The sequence below is a fragment of the Ctenopharyngodon idella genome, chromosome 3 (assembly GCF_019924925.1).
Source record: "Ctenopharyngodon idella isolate HZGC_01 chromosome 3, HZGC01, whole genome shotgun sequence".
Classification (NCBI taxonomy): domain Eukaryota; kingdom Metazoa; phylum Chordata; class Actinopteri; order Cypriniformes; family Xenocyprididae; genus Ctenopharyngodon; species Ctenopharyngodon idella.
The window spans coordinates 33,442,769-33,465,883 of NC_067222.1; the positions used below are offsets into that span (position 1 = coordinate 33,442,769).

The 23,115-nt window shown below is 38.5% G+C and overlaps 1 protein-coding gene across 3 annotated transcripts in view; it reads right to left on the bottom strand.

Moving 5' to 3' along the window:
• prkcbb (protein kinase C, beta b) overlaps window positions 1-23,115 on the bottom strand; it is a 140,004-nt gene that overhangs the window by 75,311 nt on the left and 41,578 nt on the right. For 2 of the 3 annotated variants that reach the window (XM_051887476.1, XM_051887475.1), the window contains exons 3-5: window positions 22,376-22,458; window positions 7,602-7,713; window positions 2,313-2,441 (exon numbers count right to left, since the gene is read on the bottom strand). In XM_051887476.1, the coding sequence (XP_051743436.1) occupies window positions 2,313-2,441; window positions 7,602-7,713; window positions 22,376-22,458 (324 nt within the window). The remainder of the gene's footprint in view (window positions 1-2,312; window positions 2,442-7,601; window positions 7,714-22,375; window positions 22,459-23,115) is intronic. The other variant, XM_051887477.1, reaches the window with a different exon arrangement.

Sequence of the window (23,115 nt, forward strand, 5' to 3'; positions counted from 1 at the left end):
AGAAGAAAGAAATGCATACAGGTTTGGAATGACATGAGGGTCAGTAAATGATGGCAGAATTCTCATTTTTCGCTCAACAATCCCTTTAAATGCAAACTGATCAATTTTTTGGTTTGTCTTCCAGAAATCTCAGTTAATTGAGCTCATCTTCTGCTCTGAAAAGATGACTAAGTGGAACTAAGTGGAAATTAGAAACAAATGGAAATTCCCCAATGGATATAGTAGTTTTATATCAATGCAATAACAAGTAAGTGGAAATTTATCATGTATATAATTTAATAAACTGCTTGAAAAGCTATCATCATTTTAAATTGTCATATAAAATGTGAAGGGTTTACAAAGGGTCAAGTTAAAAGGATAGATCACCCAGAAATGACAATTCTGTCATCATCTACCCTCATGTCGTTCCAAACCTGTTTTTTATTTCTATTTTGGAATACCAAAGGAAAATATTGAGTAATCTTTACACAACTTTTTCAAAAAAGCACTAAAAACACATCATAAAAGTACATATTTCAAGTCTTCTGAAGTCATACAATGTGTGATAAACAGACCAAAATTTAAAGTTATGTTCATGCAAATCTCTGCAGCTCTAAAATCAAACAGGTCGCTGGTTGTTGGGCGTCAATAACATCAAGTAACACTGATTTTCATGTGTCTCGTGCAGTGATACCTTTTACTTTGAGAGCTGCATAATGAATACAGTTTTGAAACCATATTGTGTGAACTATCGATACAGTCGCTGGGTCTCATTTTGGAGGCTGCGTCCTCCGAAGGTCGCATTTGAAGGCTGCATACGTCATCAAGGATGTCTTATTTCAGAAAAGTAACCGTTATAAAATTGTTATTCCTCGTGAGGCGTAAAAATACTGTAATTTCTTACCTACTTTGCAATCTAAGGGTTACTTTTCTTAAATGAGACCGCCTCGATGACGTATGCAGCCTTCAAATGCAACCTCCAGAGGATGCAGTCTCCAAAATGAGAAAAGAGAAGAGCCTGAGGGTTCTTTTCTCAGATGGGTTCTTGCTGAGAGAATGCTAATAATGCCCTCTGCTGGACACCGAAAGCATTACCATGTTTTTATCTTTTCTTCTCACTGGATGCAACAACTGTGTCCTCAGCATGCTTGTGTTTGTGAGGCATGTTTGTGCTGATGCCAAGGAGAGACAGGAAGACTAAGTGTGCTTTCTTTTGTAGCCATGGACACGTGTAATGTAATATATGTTTGACGTATCCTATAGAATTTCCTAATGAGCTCGAATGTACTTCACTTCATCACTGTCGTGTCACATGCTGCATTTTGGACATACTACACATAAAATAAGATATAATAAGAATAATCCAGTGCCAGTAAATCTGCACTATCAATATTTAACAGAACACCCAACCTGTTATCCACTCATTTAATTCTGTACCTATCCCGGCCTGTTTGACAACCTGAACTGCACCTGCATTAGCAGCATTAAAACAAAACATTTATTCAAACTGTGAATGGATACAGAATGCGAGCAAAGTGCGCTGCCTTTCTTGGTTAGAAACTCTCTCTCTTCGCTTCACTACACTCGTATTTTGAGTGGGATTCATTCGTCAGAGAAAACAGAAAAAATAAAGTAACATTTTTTCAAAATTTCTATACATATTGCGATAATATCATTATTATGAATTTCTTTTTGCCATAATAATCGTATAGTGAAAATCTGATATCGCAACAACCCTAGTGACAAGCAAAACACAATTTGAAAGCTTAATACTAAAGAATCAATATCTGTTTGTGCTCAAATTATGGCAATAGTATAACTGAAAATTAGTTTTTTTGTTTTTGTTTTTATGGATTTCATTCAAGAGCTGTGGTCTAGCAGTCAGAGCTTGTGTTTAGGCACATGAAGTTGTAATGCTCAAATACTTGCAATTCAATTGTGATCAATTATTTATGGGTGAACTATTTCTTTAAATGCAGCTGGGCATTTTTAATACGATCAGCACCTGACATTTTCAAAACTGAAATGGTGCATGCACGTCCTTTTTATCTGGTGATGCTTTGGATTCACCACTAGGAGGAATCAGACACTAAGAAAAATTTCCCACAAGCCTTCACAGCAGCACAATTCATGCCTCAACTGTAAGCATTCATGCAAGATGTGCTGTATAAAGTGCATTTTTGGCTCTTCTTCAAGGGTCAAATGAAGGCATGTGTGTGGTAACGAGAGGTCCAGGATCCACCAGCGATTTAGGAAGACGTGAGTGAGTGAGTGTTTGCTTTCATGCACATGTAAGCAGCAGTGATATGTGTGAGTGGGCAGCGGTGACTCACTGCTGACGGTGAGCACATTGTTCTTGATCTCTGCGGTGATTTGGATGCGGCCCCTCCTCTCAGTGTGGTCAGTCCCACACAGACTCGGCACGTTGGCCACACAGCGCTTATGGATGTTCATCATACAGTCTGGATAGCAGGAGACAGAAAAAGGAAGAGATGTTACACCACAACCCCAAACAACAGATACACAGACAAAGCACACAATTTTAAATCTATATATAACCTTTTAAAGGACAGAGATAAATAGAAGGTACTTTTTTCTTCTACCAGAGACCTGTTGAGCCATTTCAGTAACTATGAATGACCATGTTTAGCCAATCTCCGACCAACATGTAGACTGAATCAAATGTAAGTAAAGGCAATCCCAGAATGCAAATTTAGTACCACTTATATATATACACACACACACACACACATACATATATAGTGACTAGGGGTGTACAGATACAATCATGTCACGATTCGATACATATCACAATACTGAACTGACGAGTGGAAAGTAATAGGCTTGACCTTGGTGCTGGACACAAAATGCACAGGACAATGTTGATACCAGAATAAAAATATTCATGATTCTGAAGCTGAAAACACAGAATTATTTTAGACAAATAATGTAGCCCTTTTTACTGGTAACATAAGACATTTGGTATTATCAGGACCCACAAATATTCCCCCACTGCATTATTATACATTATATTCAACATTATATACGGTCTATATATAGTATTTTAATGTAGTACTGACACCAAAACTCTGTAAACTTTCATTTTTTCCTCACACAGTAATTTTCATTTTTGGGTGAACTATACACAATACAGACTATCCACAATAAATATTGTTTCATTTTTGTATTGCGATATATTGCTGCACCCCTAATAGTGACATAAAAGTGTTCTTACTGTATTTCTGGTGAGCATAATATATATGGTCACAAAAATATGATGTATTATACCTGTATATATATGTATATATATATATATATATGTATATATATATATATATATATACACACACACTATATTGCCAAAAGTTTTGGGACGCCTGCCTTTACGTGCACATGAACTTTAATGACATCCCATTCTTAATCCATAGGGTTTAATATGGAGTTGGCCCACCCTTTGCAGCTATTACAGCTTCAACTCTTCTGGGAAGGCTTTCCACAAGGTTTAGGAGTGTGTTTATGGGAATTTTTGACCATTCTTCTAGAAGCGCATTTGTGAGGTCAGGCACTGATGTTGGCGAGAAGGCCTGGTTTGCAGTCTGTGCTCTAATTCATCCCAAAGGTGTTCTATCGGGTTGAGGTCAGGACTCTGTGCAGGCCAGTCAAGTTCCTCCACACCAAACTCGCTCATCCATGTCTTTATGGACCTTGCTTTGTGCACTGGTGCGCAGTCATGTTGGAACAGGAAGGGGCCATCCTCAAACTGTTCTCACAAAGTTGGGAGCATGAAATTGTCCAAAATGTCTTGGTATGCTGAAGCATTAAGAGTTCCTTTCAGTGGAACTAAGGGTTCAAGCCCAACCCCTGAAAAACAACCCACACCATAATACCCCTCCACCAAACTTTACACTTGGCACAATGCAGTCAGGCAAGTACCGTTCTCCTGGCAACCGCCAAACCCAGACTCATCCATCGGATTGCCAGACAGAGAAGCGTGATTCGTCACTCCAGAAAACACGTCTCCACTGCTCTAGAGTCCAGTGGCGGCGTGCTTTACACCACTGCATCTGACGCTTTGCATTGCACTTGGTAATGTAAGGCTTGAATGCAGCTGCTCGGCCATGGAAACCCATTCCATGAAACTATTCTTGAGCTAATCTGAAGGCCACACGAACTTTGGAGGTCTGTAGCTATTGACTCTGCAGAAAGTTGGCGACTTCTGCACACTGTGCACCTCAGCATGCGCTGACCCCGCTCTGTGATTTTACGTGGCTGAGTTGCTGTTGTTCCCAATTGCTTCCACTTTGTTATGATACCACTAACAGTTGACCGTGGAATATTTAGTAGCGAGGAAATTTCACAAATGGACTTATTGCACAGGTGGCAACCTATCACGGTCCCACGCTTGAATTCACTGAGCTCCTGAGAGCGACCCTTTCTTTCACAAATGTTTGTAGAAGCAGTCTGCATGCCTAGGTGCTTGATTTTATACACCTGTGGCCATGGAAGTGATTGGAACACCTGAATTCAATGATTTGGAGGGGTGTCCCAATACTTTTGGCAATATAGTGTATATATATATATATATATACTGCCTACAGGTATGTATGCAGTGGACAGTGAGGTGACTCACTAGAATTTGGAACAAGGGAACAGTCTTTTCTGAAGGTTGAATATCTGACCAGGAACAAACTAGTCATCAGGCTGTACTCCCCTGCTAAAAACATCAACAGCCACCAGCAAATGTGTTTTGGATGCTAGTGTGCTTCCTTACTAGCTTAAAGGGTTAGTTCACCCAAAAATGAAAATTCTGTTATTAATCACTCACCCTCATGTCGTTCCACACCCGTAAGACCTTCGTTCATCTTCAGAACACAAATTAAGATATCGTTGATGAAATCCGAGGGTATCTGATCCACACATAGGTAGCAACATCACTGCACCTTTTGAAGTCCAGAAAGGTACTAAAGACATCATTAAAACCGTCGACGTGACTACAGTGGTTCAACCTTAATATTATGAAGAGAATACTTTTTGTTCACAAAAACAAAACAAGAATAATGACTTTATTCAATAAATTCGTCTGTCCTCTGTCATACTACTATGCTATTTTCGTTGCAGAGCTCAGTATTGGCCGGCTCTGGTCACGTAAGCAGCACGACGCATGCATGAGCCCGTGTTCAGACATAAACAATGAAAATAGCGTAGCAGTATGACAGAGGACAGACAAATTTATTGAATAAAGTCGTTATTTTTTTATTTTGTTTTTGCGCACAAAAATATTCTTGTCGCTTCATAATATTAAGGTTGAACCACTGTTGTCACGTCGACGGTTTTAACAATTTCTTTAGTACCTTTCTGGACCTCAAAAGGTGCAATATCATTGCTGCCTATATGTGGATCAGATACCCTCAGATTTCATCAAAAATATCTTAATTTGTGTCCCGACAACAAACGAAGGTCTTACAGGTTTGGGACGACATGAGGGTGAGTACTTAATGACAGAAATTTCATTTTTGGGTGAACTAACCCCTTAACAAGCAAGCCTAACCAGCTACATCAGAAACACTCTTTACAGTTGGGTCAGTAGGGGCTTAAGAGCAAAGCAGTAGCGATGATGCTTATCGCTGTTATGAAGTTTTTGTTGTGTTGGAGACCATGGGCCAAACACAAGCAGTCGGACTCAACATAATTTTACATATCAAATAGCAAAAATGCACTCCGGAATTCAGACAACTTCTGAAAATGACTGTGAAACAAGCAAACACACAAGAACACACTTATGAAACACACACACTCCCCCACTGTAATTCCTCATGCACTGCAGCACTTCTCCACAGTTCAGTCAGAAGTGTGACGGAGCGCAAGCCATAGCTGGAGTGTAAACACTGTAGAGGGCCCCGGAGAAGACGACTCATGCATTGGAAACTAAACAAAGGTAATTATAGCTTCCCCAGTCTGCAACCATAACAACTTTGTGTCAGGTTTCAGTTGAAGATGCTGAGCGCCTCATCTTTACACCACCTCTCTGCTCACTTGTTAGTCTGCCTACCTGCCTGTCATACATTAATAAAAGTAAAGAGCTGCAGGTAAATTTGCTGTTATGTCAACGAATATGTGTTAGCCAACAATCAGGTATGTAGCACTGAATATTTGTGCCCCGGAGGCTCAGACAGCTGCTAAGTGACTAAAGCATTTTGAATGTTTTATGTATTGGACACTGGATAAGAGGCTGGCTACCGTGAGATGGAAAATCTCTTTTCACTCAGGTGCTTTGTGGTGAGCGGGTCTTCATACAGCCTGGTTATGTTCTCAGTATAATCGCCTCGCAGGGATAGGTAACACACACGGATCACTCAACCATCATACTAGGGTTGCACGGTTACAGTACACATGGCATCAAAAAAACAGAACAATACTAGCACACATTTCAAAATCTAACAATGTGCTGCTATTCTTATTTGGCAGTCCAAACCAATGTGATGCAAAATGTGAAAGCTAACGCTAAGTTAGGGGTGTCAAAATGTACCAATGGATGATTTGAGGATGAAAAAGTTGAGATTTATTAAAGGGTTAGTTCACCCAAAAATGAAAATTCTGTCATTAATTACTCACCCTCATGTCATTCCACACCTGTGAGTTTAAAAATTAAGATATTTTGATAAAATCCGGTGGCTCAGTGAGGCCTCCATTGACAGCAAGATAATTAACACTTTCAGATGCCCAGAAAGCTACTAAAGACATATTTAAAACAGTTCATGTGACTACAGTGGTTCGACCTTAATGTTATGAAGCGACGAGAATACTTTTTGTGTGCCAAAAAAACAAAATAACGACAATATCTAGTGATTTCAAAATACTGCTTCATGAAGCTTCGAAGCTTTACGAATCTTTTGTTTTGAATCAGTGGTACGGAGCACCAAGTTCATGTGATTTCAGTAAACGAGGCTTCGTTTCGTCATGCGTTTCAAAATTTCAATGGTTCACCACTGGGGGCATGACTTTAGCAGTTTGATGCACGCTCCGAACCACTGATTTGAAACAAAAGATTTGTGTTCTGAAGATGAACGAAGATCTTACGGGTGTGGAACGACCTGAGGGTGAGTAATTAATGACAGAATTTTCATTTTTGGGTGAACTAACCCTTTAAAAACTGATGCAGAGTATGTGAGATCAGCAACTACACTATACCAAATCCTACCTTTTCATATGCAGTCAACCCTACAACAATCCACAAAAAATAACTTGCATCCTGGGATCAGCTTTGCAAACCCCAAAAAACTCAAATTTCAAATTTAAAGATTTTTTTTTTTTAAATCTACTTTTTCAAACTCCTCCTAAGCTGCTTGTCCAATTTCCATGAAACTTGGTGCGCATCATCCTCAGACACTCATGAGAAAAGTTTGTCAAAGCGTTGCAAAGATATTAAGATTAGAATTTAATTAATTTGATCAGGCAACTCCCATTTTTAAGAGTAGACCTATATCAGCTGAACACAATGTCCACACTTACTGAAACTTGACTCAAATAGACAACAGGACATTCTGAGGATGCACACCAAGTTTAATAAAATTGAGTGTGATTGAGTGTCTGAGTGGAAGTCAAGGAAAGTGAGAGATACCCACGGTCACATCTCATGCCCTGGTGGATGAGTCCGTACAGCAGAGAGCCGCAGTGGTCACAGAAGGTGGGGCTGGAGTAAGTGTGGACCTTGAACTTGTGCTTACTGCGCGGGTCCTTCAGAGAAACACACACAAAAAAAGAAGCAGTCAGCCACATTAGCTATAAATATGCATCACCAGACATATTTGGAATTAATGTTGATTGCAATAATACAAATACATGGTGCGAAATAATCTTAAAGTGGAAGTACATTTAAAACAAGCAGAAGTGAAATTAGTTGGGCGCATTCAAGGTCACAGAGGAATTTAAACAGGTATTTTACATGTTAAAAGCACAGGTGAGGTAAGGAGAAGTGGGTGAGAAAAGCCAGCACATAGCTTTACAGTATTTAAATTTGAACTTTTTTTCTATGTGTAAAAGAAACCATTAGAAATCAGAAATTTAAAAAAAAAAAAAACTCTGAAAAAATTGGACTGCTACTGCATCCACTGCACATCATTACAATACATTTCACATTACAGATGTGAGGGGAAAAAAATACTGTACACACACACACACACACACACACACACACACACACACACCCTTGTATATGTGGTTTACGGGGACTCTCCATAGACGTAATGGTTTTTATACTGTACAAACCGTATTTTCTATCCCCCTACACTACCCCTACCCCTAAACCTACCCGTCACAGGAAACTGTCCGCATTTTTTGAATTTCAAAAAAACACCGTTTAGTATGTTTTTTAAGCCATTAGGTTTACGAGGACACAGGAAGTGTCCTCATAAACCATGTTTACGTTGTAATACCCATGTTATTATACACATTTGTGTCCTCATAAACCATATATACAAGAACACACACACAACCAGCATTCAAAAGTAATTTTTTTTTTTAAACATTCATATTTAATTTAGCAAGGATGCATTAAATTGATAAAATTAACAAAAGTAAGGGTAAAGACTTTTACATTATTGTAAAAAATGCTATTTCAAATAATTGTTATTTTAAATTTTCTATTCATCAAAAAACAAATCACAATATTACTGTTTTTACTGTATTTTTTGATCAAATAAATGCAGCATAGGTTAACATTCTTTCAACTAAAATTATAAAAGTCCTTTACATGGTAGTGCATATATATTTCATTTTACAAGAATAAAAAAAAAATGAATAAAGAGCAGATGTTTTTTGTTTTTCAAATCTGTTGTTTGATATAACCTAAATAAAATATTATTTTTTATTCATATAATATAAATAATATATTATATATAATAGAGCGATATATTATTAACATTTAACATTATATCAATTATTAATATAACATTAAATACAGCATTGATGAATATTAGATAGATTATATAATATATATTGGCATGAGATTTATTTATTTTTTTGTCCCATCTGTTTACAATCACAATTATTCTGGGTAGACACTGGAAGTTCTCAACAGAGCACTGCCACCAGAAGTGACATTCAGGTGTCATCCTGCCAATGATACTGGAGCACCGGGTCAGCAGGGCAATGCCAGTCAGCTGGAACACTGGCACACCAAAGAACCCTTCCTATTCGCCTTCCCCCATGTGTTGCATCCATTATTAATTAACCAGGGGCTTTTTATGACTTCCTATTCATAAGAAGCTGTTTTAATATTCTCCCTCTGAATACAGCTCATGGCAGCGATGACACTGGCACAAAAAGAGAGCAGCTTCCATACGGCCTGTGGCCTGAGCACACAGAGAGGCATGCAGCACACACAAAACCCACAGGACTGTGTTACATACTCTTACAGCAGAAGAATATGCAATGAGAAAAGGTCAGAGTGAATTTACAGAGGCTGCCCTCGCCTCTAAGAGCACACTGTGCAGGGAAGCAGAGGTGATGATGAGGCTCTTGGTGTGAAGAAATAAGAGAGGGAGTAGGTGGATGAGGCTAGAGAGAGAGAAAGAGAGTAAGGCTACATGATAACTTTAAAATAAAAATCACAATAACAACTTACAAAAGGGTCAAAGTTTGGCAAGGACCGTTAGCCTCTGTTAGTAGATACTGCAGGCTAAAAGTATTTTTCTCCACTGACGGCCATTTTCTCGGACAAATGCTTTTGCAAGCATCACGCATGATCGTGGTCGGTAAGATCGCATTTATTTGATCAAAAATACAGTAAAAACAGTAATATTGTGAAAAATTATCATTTAAAATAGCTGAATTTTCAGCATAATTTCTCCAGTCTTCAGTGTCACATGATCCTTCAGAAATCATTCTAATATGATGATTTGCTGCTCAAGAAACATTTATTATTATTATCAATGTTGAAAACCGTTGTGCTGCTTAATTTTTTTTTTTTTTTTTTTGTGGAAATCATGGTATTTTTAGGATTCTTTGATAAATAGAAAGTTCAAAAGCGTTTATTTGAAATATAACATTATAAACGTCCTTATAGTCACCTTTGATCAATTTGATCAAATGTGTCCTTGCTGAATGAAAGTATTAACTAATATATTGCTAATATTTCATTATATAATTTTATTTTTTTATTTTGATATTGCTTAAGAATATATTGATTGTTAGCTTATCAATTGCTTGAAAACAATAGGCTAGTTTTTGGTATAGTTGGACAGATTGGCATGGACGGATTCTTTGCATCATCCACTGGAGTGGATCTATTTTCTTGCTTTTTTTCACCAGACCAGTTGTGAAAATATAAATTTGGACGGCACTGCACAAGCATCCAAACCTTGGCAACCCATTAGGCAATATAAGCAGCACTGAGCAAACCACAAAACCTGAATGACCCAGTAGGCAATTTGGACAGCAATATATAAACCGCTAGAGCTGCACAAACCAATTACATTCTAAACAGTGCGCTTTCAAAGCTGTATGGAAAGTGGCTAAGTGCTTAATTAAAACCATATTAAACATCCCCGACATATTAAACAGCATCAAAGGAAGCTCTTGGAAGCAAACGATAGAAGGCATCTACACAGTACATTAAGTCCAAAGTATGCGCTGTAAAGCCTGGGCCTTCATGAATTATGGACCAAGCTATCCATTTTCCTCTTGCCATCAAAACTTACAAGCAATGATTGTCCTTCACTTATTAAGTGCTTGGAGTGAAAAGTACGGAACATGGTGATGAAAGAAAAAATGAGAAAATCTTGCAAAACTATTTTCCATCACAAAAAAAAAAAACTTTCTGATTGAAATAATATGAGATTGGAGGAAAAACTATACTCAATACTTTTGTGAAAACAAAATATTCTCAGGGGAACAATACTTTGCGAGAGAACATGAACTTTTTTGTGAGAACGCAAAAGCATTGGAGCATAATGTTTCCTCACAATATTTTTTTTTCCATCACCACGTACGCTTGCGTAGAAAACAGTGTCTGTTAAGAATAATGAAACAGGGATGAACAAAACTACATGTTTTCCAAATCATATTTCACCTTGGTTGACTAAATAACTAGATGACCGTTATACTTTGAAGAATGTTTCAAAAGTTTTTGTCAATACAATGAAAGTCAATGGAGCCCAAAATAACATCATCAGACCCCATTGATTTTCATTGCATGGACAGAGAAAAAAACACTAACATTTTTCAAAACCTTCTTTTGTGTTCGAAAGAAGAAAGTCATACAGGTTTGGAAAAACAGGGTGATTAAATAATGATAATTGTTATTTTTGAGTAAACTATCACTTTAAACAAACTCTGTTTTCTCATTTAATGTATCCTTATGGACCTTGCGTAATAAATGTATAATAAATGCATTCTGAAACAGTCCAACACATTGGTATATCACATGGCACCAAATTTACAGCACCATCTAAAGCGGAACAGATAACAATATGACGCGCTCACGGCTGTGAAGGTCCATTCAAACAAATAAAGGCACAATATAAGAGGGCTGTGAAATGCAGAGTAGGTGCAGGTGTGAAGGGGCCTTTGTAGACTCATCTGAATAGTCCAATGACAATGTCACCCCTGTAGCGCTGGCCCCCGCTACAAAACACAGATTCACTCATAATAAAGAGAACAGACACAGTATAATTCATTTGTATTATAATTCCCTGTCATCTTATACAGATGGGACACAGGGAGCAGCAAACAAACAATAACAAACAATGAAAGCCTGCAGATGAAATTACGCCCAGCATATGGGTGGCTGTCCAAACAGGGATCCATAGACAGGAAAAACAAAAGACACAAATGCAAATAAAATCATAGCACCATTTTTGTGCTAGTACTGTAACTAATTACTTCGTCAAATAAAATAAATAAATATTTTTTATAATTTATTAAAAATTATTCATCTACTTATTTATCTACACACTGTCTTACAAACAACCTTACAGTATTGATACTGATTTAAGTTTCATGAACATCAAGTTTGAAGAAATTGTTCATTTTGAGATGGTTGTTATTGCAAATAACGATGAACTTCTGGTTTGAGTCAGAGTCAGAGATGACCTCTCTGATGGATACAGTTCACTCTATGATTTGCCAGACTTATTCAAAACAGTAACTCTTGACTATGACTCTTGACTCTTAAAAATAATCATTCTTAACCATTTGCTTATAAATATGTACAACATGAGAATCTCTGCCAATCAGAAGATATGTGGGAGAGGGTATTGACGCTAATTGCCGCAATTGTGACTGGTTTGGACAGTGTAAAACCAACTCTCACAGAAACTTTTTTGCATTTTAAAATTATTAGGAAGACATTATTTAATATTAATTTATTAAACTTTCCATTGGCTGGACCCCACAGTGTAGATGATTTCAGGTTTCACTGGCTGTATGGGGACAATTGATCTTTAAAGCTGCAGTCCGTAACTTTTTTTGGTTAAAAATGATTCAAAATCAATTTTTGAGCAAGTACATAACCAGCCAGTGTTCAAAACTATCTTCTAACCTTTGGCTGATTTACAACGTTAAACTTCTAATAATGTTTTATAATAAAATCGGTAGTGGGTTTCTATGGGAAATTCAAGCATGCAGCCGTTCGTCTTTGCGTCATTACGTCACGTTTGTTTACAGAAAGAAGGAGTCCCAGCTAGTAGGCTATATGGCATGTGAGGATGCTGCTGGTTGCAGGTTTCAAACAGAGATGGCGACAAAGAGGCAAAACTGGACTGCAGCTTTAATAAAGGGAAAACCTGACCCCCCAACACACACACAGTGTGCAGGTGTGGGGTTTGATCACATCCCCGCTCTTCAAAGCAGATGTGATCATTTAAGGTGCTTTGTTCATCGCTGAAACCTCATTACAATGAAAAGCGAGAGCACAGGAACTCTGTCTATTCATGAACGTCAAAGGGAGAATGGCAAAGCCAACCGGTCTGAATCTGATCAAGACCCACTGATCACAATACTAATGTTCCCTTGTGGACATCACAGAAGATGATCCTGACCATAATGACCTTCACAACAAGGGTCTATTTTTACCAGCACTTATATATATATATATTATACTGGAAAAGAGCTCAGCATTAGTTGCAGGGAAAAGATCTTTCATATTTTCTACTACCATGAGTGAGAACAGGGCCATAACCACCATGGACACCTTCTTCAAAATATTCAGATTAGTGCTCAACAAATAAAGGTTTAGGTTTATTCTTAAATTACATTATTACATTCTGAATATGTGGTTACATCCGTATGTGTGACTAAGTGAACTGAAGCGTCTTCAGAGATTGGAGTTGAGTGTTTGGATTGGCTGAACTTGTCATGCAAGAAGTTCACAGTGCCCTCTGAGAAAATGCAGGTGTTTGGGAAACCTACAAAAAAAACCTCACGAAGCACTTCACAGGAAACAACAAGTGTTCACAGGAAAGCCGCAGACTGAATTCTGACATCATAGCACTAAGTTTGACAACTGAGTACTCTCTTATAATTCAAATTGTGGTCTTCTGCAAACCCCCTGCAAGAGACTCACTAAAAGCCCTTTCACAAGTCAGTGCTTTAACATGTTGTTTGTTTGTATGCTGTGAAATTGCTTCAAATTCAATATATTTTTACATGCACTACCAAAATCAATGACTTCTCTGTGACATTTACGATTTGATTTCAATGACTTTTCCAGGCCTGGCCTGCTGATTTCCTGGTCTTAAGGCCATGACACATCGTTGAGCATCCGTCAGCTCAGTTTAGGCGGCGTTCTGTACTTTCGCCTTTTGTCAGAACCCGTTGGTGGCATTTAGGCCTATTGAGCATGCTGAATCGACATCGAGCAGTTGGGGAAAGAGATCACTCTGATTGGCTGTTCAGCTCAGTTAACCAGTGCACAAAAAGAAAAGCGAAAACAAGTAAACAAGGGCACACACAGAAAGCTTTTATAATCTTAGATCATCTTGCCTGAACATCCCAATATGTAAATATTTTCTACATAGCTGTCTGGAATGAAGAAAGTGAAGACCAACTAATCGAATCAATATTATATTAAAAATGGTAATCAAGCACTGCTTTGTTTGCGGTTATTATATCCGCAGTCCTATATTAATTTTCCTTTTTTGAGCAACAAATATAGATTACTGCCACCTGCGGGTATGGAGAGTTATTTCCTCTTACACAGGCAGAGAATTTGTTTTCAAGAGAAACTAGTCGACGCTAGTTCTTCAATGTCGATTTGGTGGTGCGTCACAGCCTTTAGCTGGTTTAATCTACAATCTACAATCTTAATCTGGTTTAGTGGTTTAGTCTGGTTTAGTCACTCAGCCTGGTCAAATTGCCGTTTAGAGCTGAAAAAGAAAGCTGAAAAGTGCTTCCTGAAAAGCAGCGTCATATCAGCTTAGGGTACATTTTTTAGCAGGGTGAAAAAAAAAAAAAATCACAATTTTATAATTCCTTAATATTTCCAGATTTTTCATTAATTTTATTCATTGCTCATGTCCTCTGAAAAACAAAATCAAGTGACAATCACAAACTGTAAAGTTGAACCTGTAAAATATGTTATGCAAATTGTTTGATAATCCTTTTTGCTGCACTTGAAAAGGTCAAAGTTAAATTGTTTGAACTTTCAGCGGTACATCACAATGCCCAAGATACCACAGCAGCTGTTGATACCACGCTCCATAGAGTCTAATGCACTAAGCACTGTTGATGCGAGTCATGCAAAATGACCTTAATACTTCATAATTATCTCACCTAAGCTAGCGCACACTGCGTACAAATGCCATTATGTCTGTCATAGAGGAAAACGCTGCTGTTTTTACTATGACAGTGCAACAAAGATTCTTTTCAGATAGAATGCATGCACAATCCTCCCACTTCCATGCTTCTATCACACAGCACGCATCGCACTGAGTCATCGAACAATCAGTACTAAATAAAAAGGTGCAGGCAGTTCTGTACCAAAGAGTTCAAATGGAAAGACAGGGGAGGGAGAGGAGATGCAATAGAAATGCATTGCAATAGAGCCCTCCCACCCGGTGGCCTTCAGAGGGTTCCCATGGTGATGGCCAAAGCCCATCGCCCAGCAACAGGCTCGTACCTGCCACAGCGAGAGTTCACGGCGGTTGTCGCGTCTGGCTGAAGCAAAAAAAAACACTTGAGAAAGCTGAACATTTCTGTGTAAAGACACACACAAGCACACTTCCATTTCCTCTTTTCTCAAACTATGCACTATTATGAGACATGTTTTTCTTTAGTAGATGTAGATTATGCTCATATCGGAGAAGGGGGTTGTGGGTAGCGTTTTTACCAGTGTCAGTAGCACAGAGTTATACAAAGCACAATTTCTGTGGTTTGCTGACAGAAACTGTCATGACCACAATTTAAATGTTATGGTGGATCATGCAGTAAATGGCACTAAAATTAGAGGGGGTTAATATATATATATATATATATATATATATGCCCGATTTATCTCGATTAAACCGCACACGATTTAGCAAAGGCTGCGATTATTTTATGTGCAGCTTGTCAGAGCTGTACGACTCAGTAGTAAATGCTTCTCCATCTGAAAGCCAGAGGGCGCTCTTGTGCAAAAACTCCACATATGCCCTGCCGCAGAAGTAGATAACAGGCGTCATATCGCTGTAGCTGAATAAACAGAAGATTGAAACACTTTGATTGATTAAACATGACTAATAAACACATGACTGCCTTATTCTGTGTAAGAAGCCACATCATCTCACAGAAGAATGCTCAACTGTCGTTATGAAGTGTGTTTGGAGTAAAAACAGGTTATTAAATGTTGTCTTTTGCTGGACAAGATATTAATAAATGCTTCTCATGTCTGGAAAGATGTTTGACACGTGTTGCTTTTTCAAATGTACATTATAAGCGACTCAAACTCGCAGTGCTTTCAGATGGATTAGCATTTGGAGCCATACTTCATTGACAAGTTGCGCATAAAAAAATAAATAAAAAAAAAATCGCAGCCTTTGCGATTTCATAATCGCACTAAGAATCACGTTTAAGCGATAATCACGTTTAAGTTCGATGTTATTTTTTCGTATTGTGAGATAAATCGTGCAGCCCTAATATATATATATATATATATATATATATATATACATACATACATACATTTACTGTACATACATACACACACACATACAGTATAGTGGCATATACTGTTGCATAAATTGTCTGTCAAAATACTGTCAAATGTGTTTGTCATTACAGAAAGTGTGTTGTTGTTTGGCAAAAAATCAGCGGTCTGGGCAATCCTATTTTTCTCACACACAAACAACCTCAGTTCTGATCAGTCCAGCCATGTTTCCTTCTTAATGCTTTGTGACAAGCAAACAGCCGTCCTGCTCAGCAACAGAGTGACGTTTGGTTTCTCCTTGAAACTGCTCTTTAAATAACTGCACAATGGCTTGCGCTGGAGCATATTCACACAGAGAACAGCACATCCACACAAACAGCATACATGTGAATACAGTTTTTCTCTCTTTATACCTCTATCCCTACAAGCATGAAAGGTAAATCACCCAATCAGTGAAAAGTGTGACTGGCGCAGGAAACGTGTTTATGCAAATGCCTGCCTGGCCTTATTAAACCAGTGCCCCATGGGAGCATGCAACCAGTGTGAGAGGGGTATTTATAGACATCACCCACTTCTGGCAGAGCATGTGGGCGCATCCATGACTATCCCAGTGGGATTTTAAATAATGACAGTGGGGAGTGGGAGATGCCGTGGAAATTTCTAGAAAGGGTTAAGCTTTGTGAATGGCATAAGATGAAAAGGGAGCCTAAGGGGGTCCCTTTGTGTTTCTAAAAAACATTTTTAATCGACCTACAATATTTCCTAATCAGTTATGGGATATCCATAACCATCCATGAATTTGTGCGTCAATATGTATTTGCCACACATATATATAGGGCTCCAGACTGCACCTAAAACGGTCGCATATTAATTTATGAGTGATATTTTTGCTGAGGTTGCCACTGGTGACAGAATGAATTTATTTAACGCCTTTTTACCTGCGTGTTCTGTGATGAGTAACCTATCACACATTTTGTTGTGCTGTTGATGTAATAAAAAGAGATGATGCACATCAAAGTTTCAGTGGAAAAAAGTTTGAGAGCTAAAATACACACAGGGAAAGCGAGGATCAGTTTTGTTAGAACGAAATATTTCTTTCTTTTAAGTCATGAGACTTTTTCAAACAGTCCTCATCTCTGTTGAACACGCTGACGGCACATCTGCTAATAAAACAAGCAGGCTCCAGCATGAGAGAGACAGAAAATGTCAGAGACACGGAGGATCATTCTGTGTCAATGAATGCACACCCAAGTAAAAGTGCAGAAAGGCAGTGTCTATTTTGTACATACAACATGGATAAACTAAAACAGGTAAACATGTCAGCTGTGTGGACACTAACAATATTGTTAACAATTCTCATTTTTAATCAACACTGATATGGGTTCTTAAAATCTCATTTTCTGTGTTCCGCTCCATCTCGCACACAGTCGAGTATGTAAGCCTTTCAAAAGTATACTCTTTTGGTCGTGAGTGCGGAAATACGCATTCAGCGCATGCACACTATCTAGTGGACTTTGTTTCCAAGTGCTCAAGTCGCTCGCACATGTGATGTTGTACCTGGCGGACCCTCCTGATGATAAAAATGATGTCACGCGGCCAGCGCATGGACCGGCATGGAAAGCGTGGCGTAGTCTATGCTGTTTTCTGTTAATGCGTGAACTTCACATTATTTATAGCGCGCCTGCCATCCAACAATCGCAATAAGCTTTGTGCTTAATACAATCAATAAATGTGGTTTTGTGGCTCTTTAACATGTTGTGACTAATCACTGTAGTGACAAAGGTCATCTCTTCCTATTTACTACTAGTTATAGCACCAAATAAACATGAATAAACATAAAAAGAAAAGTTAAAAGATACAGTACGACTTAGTGAAATGTCTCATGTAATCCCTCAATCAGCATTTTAACCACGGAAAGATGTCACCATGTAAACAATGTTACATAACGTTACATTTACCTCAGAAAAGTCACTCAAGGAATAAACTCATTAGTCAGCTAGAAAAAAATAACTATAAAGAAGAGCATTTTGCTAAATATATGCACTATATTACATATTCATTATATTTTTATTAAAAGGGTACTTTTACACTGGCAAAACAGGCTTTCAATAAAACTTTAAAACAAGCGAAAACAGAGAAAAAAGGCTGTTGTCTTCCCTTTTGACAAATAGGTAGGAAAACATCAATACCCATAATACACTGGGTATGTTGATGTCCAAGGCCACTCAGAGCAGTCTTCTATAGATACGCTTGACCAGAGTCAAATACCACCTTGCTTTAGTAGGAAATACTGCTTAGCAAACTTTTAGTTTGTGTCGACATGTATTGTTCCCAGGTGCAAGAATTCAAAGAGTAAATGTTTAGCGGGAGTGAGTTACTTTAGTTTCCAGTGAAGCATCCAGCGTGTTATAGGAAGTTTCTAAAAGCTGCAAAGATTCATAATTATGGAGAGAATGCCACAACGGAAAATCTGAAAAACCTCTGTGTTTGTAGTCAACATTTGAAACTGGATGACCATGAAAACAGTGTTTTAGGCCAAACAGAGGAGAAAAAACTGAAAGAAACTGCCGTTCTGTCAGTTCCTCCCAAACCCCCAAAGAAAAACACCATTGTGTACAAGTATGAAAGCTGTTACCATAGTGTTCCATTATTACCATAATGCTGTTTAAAAAGTAGACAAAGTATGATACAGTTTTCAGTGATAATAATACAATCACCTTGCAATTAAAAAATGTTCTGTTAATAACCCTCTGTCGATCCGACTGTCAAAAATGCGGAAGAATAATCTGTAGTTTTCATTTATGATTGCATGTGAGGAGCTGCCTTTCATCAAATTGACCTTTCAGATATTACTAATGAAGAAAAAATAGACTGGATATGTGAAAGGCACATGATAACATTTATAGGATGCATTGAGGAAGAGGAAACTACACTCAATGGCAAAGGGATACAAACAAAAGTATGGTCCATGACACTGGCTCAGATTCTGTGTAAAGAACAATTCTTTGTCTGTATATGGTTGTCAAGTTGGAAAAGATATTCAGTTCCTAAAACATCCAAAAGATGGATGCAGATGATACTGTAAACACAGGGCAGACGTAAACATGACAGGATGACTGAAATTATGTTTAAAAAATTAATAATGTTTAAAAACATTTAAAACATGTTTGTTCATATGAGGCAGTAAAAAATATTTGGCGCCTATTTTTTTCTTCTAGGAGAAAGGAGTCTGGATCTTCTTTCAGAGGATATATGTACATATATATATATATATATAGAGAGAGAGAGAGAGAGATCCTCTGTTTCTCATGCCAGAAAGGTAGCAATACAGGTAACAAGCTCTGCTTTTGCAGTGAACGACAGCATTGGAACAATTGGCTTGTCTATTGTAGCCAATTATTCCAGTGGAGCTGTTTCTCTCTGTCTGTAGCATTTTTAAGAGGTGACGATCACCAGGGCTGAGAGAATGAACTGGGAGACTCTTTCTCTCTATCTTAGGCCCTGTTTACACCTGGTGTTAAGAAGCGTTTTTATCAATCCAGTCACAAGTGAACAACATTAAATACAGGTGTAAATGGGGTCTAAAACATTTTGAGCTTGTCCACTTTCAACCACTTCCAGAGGTAGTCAAAAACGTGTTCGACCAAACGCTCATGTGGTCAAATGCGTTCAAACAGCCACAAAAGACTGCCTACTCTCCGCCTACTGACCTAATGCATAAACATTATGGGAAGCGTGCTAGCCAGGCGGGATTTAAACTTTGATGGTTGAAGTCCTAAGTTTGGTTTGAAGACAAAAAACATACCAAGCACAATGTTCTCTCACCATTCCTGATTTATTGTCGTCAGTATGTTTTTCTGTCATCTCTGGTCACATTCATATGTAAATTGCGCAATCTTATTTCTACAATTGCATCAAAAGATCTGAAAAAACCCATACAATTACCCCCCATAGACCCTCCCCTCGAAGAAATCAGAACAGAAGTGGTTGAAAGTGGAAAAAAAGAGACGGATTAAAACACCAGGTGTAAACGTGAATGTGTCTCCCTTGTCTACTTGTGATCTGATCGACCAAAATGCATCTTAATAGCACGTGTAAACAGGACATTATAATGGCTTATGTGCAACAGAGTCTGCCGACAGCAATGCTGATATATCACCAATTAATTTATTTATTAAGAAAGTGAACTGATCCAACATGAGAGTGAGGGGGTGAGATATAAAATGAGATATTTTAGGTTTCCCAAGAAACCAGTGGGCGTAAAACACCCTTGAGTGAATGTGCTAAAGACACTTCTGCTTTATAAAACCCTTACTGATCAGAGCCAACGGTCCTTGTCACGTCTGACAAACTCCTTTTAATACAAAACACAGAATTCAGAATAAAACGAGCAAGCAAAAAACAAGTAGTCGCTCACATGTCCCTGAACCCACCTGAAGTCTGTGCAGTAAAAACCAATGGTCTGGTTTTTTATTGCACAACTGCAATCAGAGTTGGGTTTCAATACGATACAGAGCTCTTATAACGTGAATGAGAGTTTAATGAGACTACCGGTACAGAAATCCCTTGGTGAACGTCTAATTAGCCCACTTCTATAATTGAAGCCTAAAACGAGCCCCTTCGAAAACATCTTTGAGTCCGCCTTGCTTGGCTGTCTTTGACATTGACTATATTTATATCTATAATCCCCTTTAGTGGCTCTTCTGAGACTAGCTAGCAGATTTACACAAGAAAAAACTAATGACAATGTCACAAGGCCAAGGCTTCATCAAATAGATATCACGTCTAGTTTACTGGCACACTGACGTCCAGAGCACACGTGGTTTTGGCAGCACTTCTAGACCGGAGGAGAACAAACGTGAAAATAGAATTAAGCATGAACCTCATCACCACGGCTCTGGAGGAGGATGAAAGTGTGCGTTTCATCTGCATGAATGAGATGAATGGCGAGGCTTCTTAGAGAAGTGGTGGGACAGAGCCAGATCACTAATGTGGATTGAGGTGTGGAAATGTGCTAACGACATCCCACCAACGTTCTCCATTTTAGATCACTCTGAATCCCTTTGTGGAGTGTCTGCCAGCCATGTCATATCGCCTGGCCCTGCTGGGTGTACTGTGTAAATATGACGGTATTCTAGGCAAGGGAGCCGACCCGGGACTTGAAGGATGCTCCTCTGAGAGCTGAAGGTACGTCTGACTGAGAGAAGGGCAATGAGAGGGCTGTCAGCACTGGGACTTTCAAGCTTAAAGTACAAGAGTCTGCAGGGTAAAGAATACGACATCTAATCTCAAGGCAGGGCGTTGAATATATCATAAATGAAGGCTGAAGCCCAATCTGAATACACAAAAATGTCATCTTATGTGCAAATGGCAGAGAATAGTGACACACCTGACTCCACAATTCACATGACAATGCCAATGATGGTGGATGCATGTATTTATTGTATTCACACGTATACTTATAAAATGCAGTTTGTACTTGTCAAGAAATAAGTTCGCAGTACATACTACAGCTACACTTTGCAGATTTTCAACTACTTTTTTTACTTCAAAACATACATGAATCATTCTGGAGCGAATGGTCTCGTTCATGGTTTTACTGGATTTTTTTTAAATGCCTATAGTGGGAAATATATAATTCTGTATGCTTCAGTAAAAATGATGGCTTGCTATGGTTTCGGAGAGAGGTTTTTTTTTTTTTTTTTCTGGTGAAAAACGCTGGTTTAGACAGACAGAGAATCAAAAAGTGGCAGAGAGCAAAGCAGAAATGTATTTTTCATAATTACACCGATTCAAAGAGCAAAGCCATTTCCCGTAACTGCACAGCGCCATTCATTCTCCCTCCTGTTCGTGTGTGTAGTAACTGTAATGATGTGATTGAGCTGGCATTCTACGTTCACTCTCATCCACACTAACAAAAAAGAGCTCTGGTCCCCTGTGTGGACGCGCTTCCTGTAGCTGTCACTATAGACCGGGTAATTTGTTGATTTAAATGGTTGTATAACTCAGGGGCCTGAGACAAAGTGAGCGAAGACTCCAGGAGGAAATCTGAAACGGAGAGGGTTATCGTCACTGCAGCTGTCTCACACACTTCCTCTGTGACAGTACGCCTGATTAGATTTGCCAGAGGACAACAACTTTTGCCCACCTCCTTTCCCTGTTCTCTCATGTGGGATTGAGAGATAGACAGGCACAGATTGAATAGGAGAGACAAAGAGAGGAGAGATGGAAAAATAAGGGAGGAAGGATGGGGAAAGAAGAGATTTTTGTACTCACATCTGATGCAGGACCCTTATCTGCTCCGGGGCAGGAGAAGGTGACGAATTCATGGCAACGCTTGTGCACCACAAAGCAGCAGACTGAAAGAAGGAAGGAGAGAGAGAGAGAGACAGATGAGATAAACGGTGAGAATCAGAGAACATGGCACTGACAGACATTTATCTGCAGTGACAAGGATCCTGTTTGATTTCATGTTATGCTCTAAGACCCGATCTGAACCCGCTCATACACATACAGCCATGACAATGGCATCACAATGTAACACTGAATAAGGCCTAACTACAACCATTAAACAAAAAGTGGTACTTGCACACCATGAGTGCTTGTTTATTGCTGTTATTATTATTACATAATTCTTAGTGTTTGAATTGATTCCCAATTTGGGTGCTCGCCACAGCTGAAACAAAAGAGATGTGTGTGTGTGTGTTTTATGGGCGTTTAAAACACTGCTCTGTCTTTTGCCACACATCACGGCAGTTTCTATTTTTATTGCACCACACACAGAATGCAGGCATTTCTGTCTGAATTAAAATACTTGCCAATTAACTCACACGTGATATTTGCCAATAAAATCATTTTATTTATAATTTAAATCACTTATGATGTCAGCATTGTAGATGTCAGCAATTGTCTCCCCATAAACTGCAATAATTCACCGTAAAAGTCAGCGAGCATTGGTTATGTTACAGTTTTGGAAATGTCATTCATGTTCATTCTTTCAAGTTTTCAAAAGCACA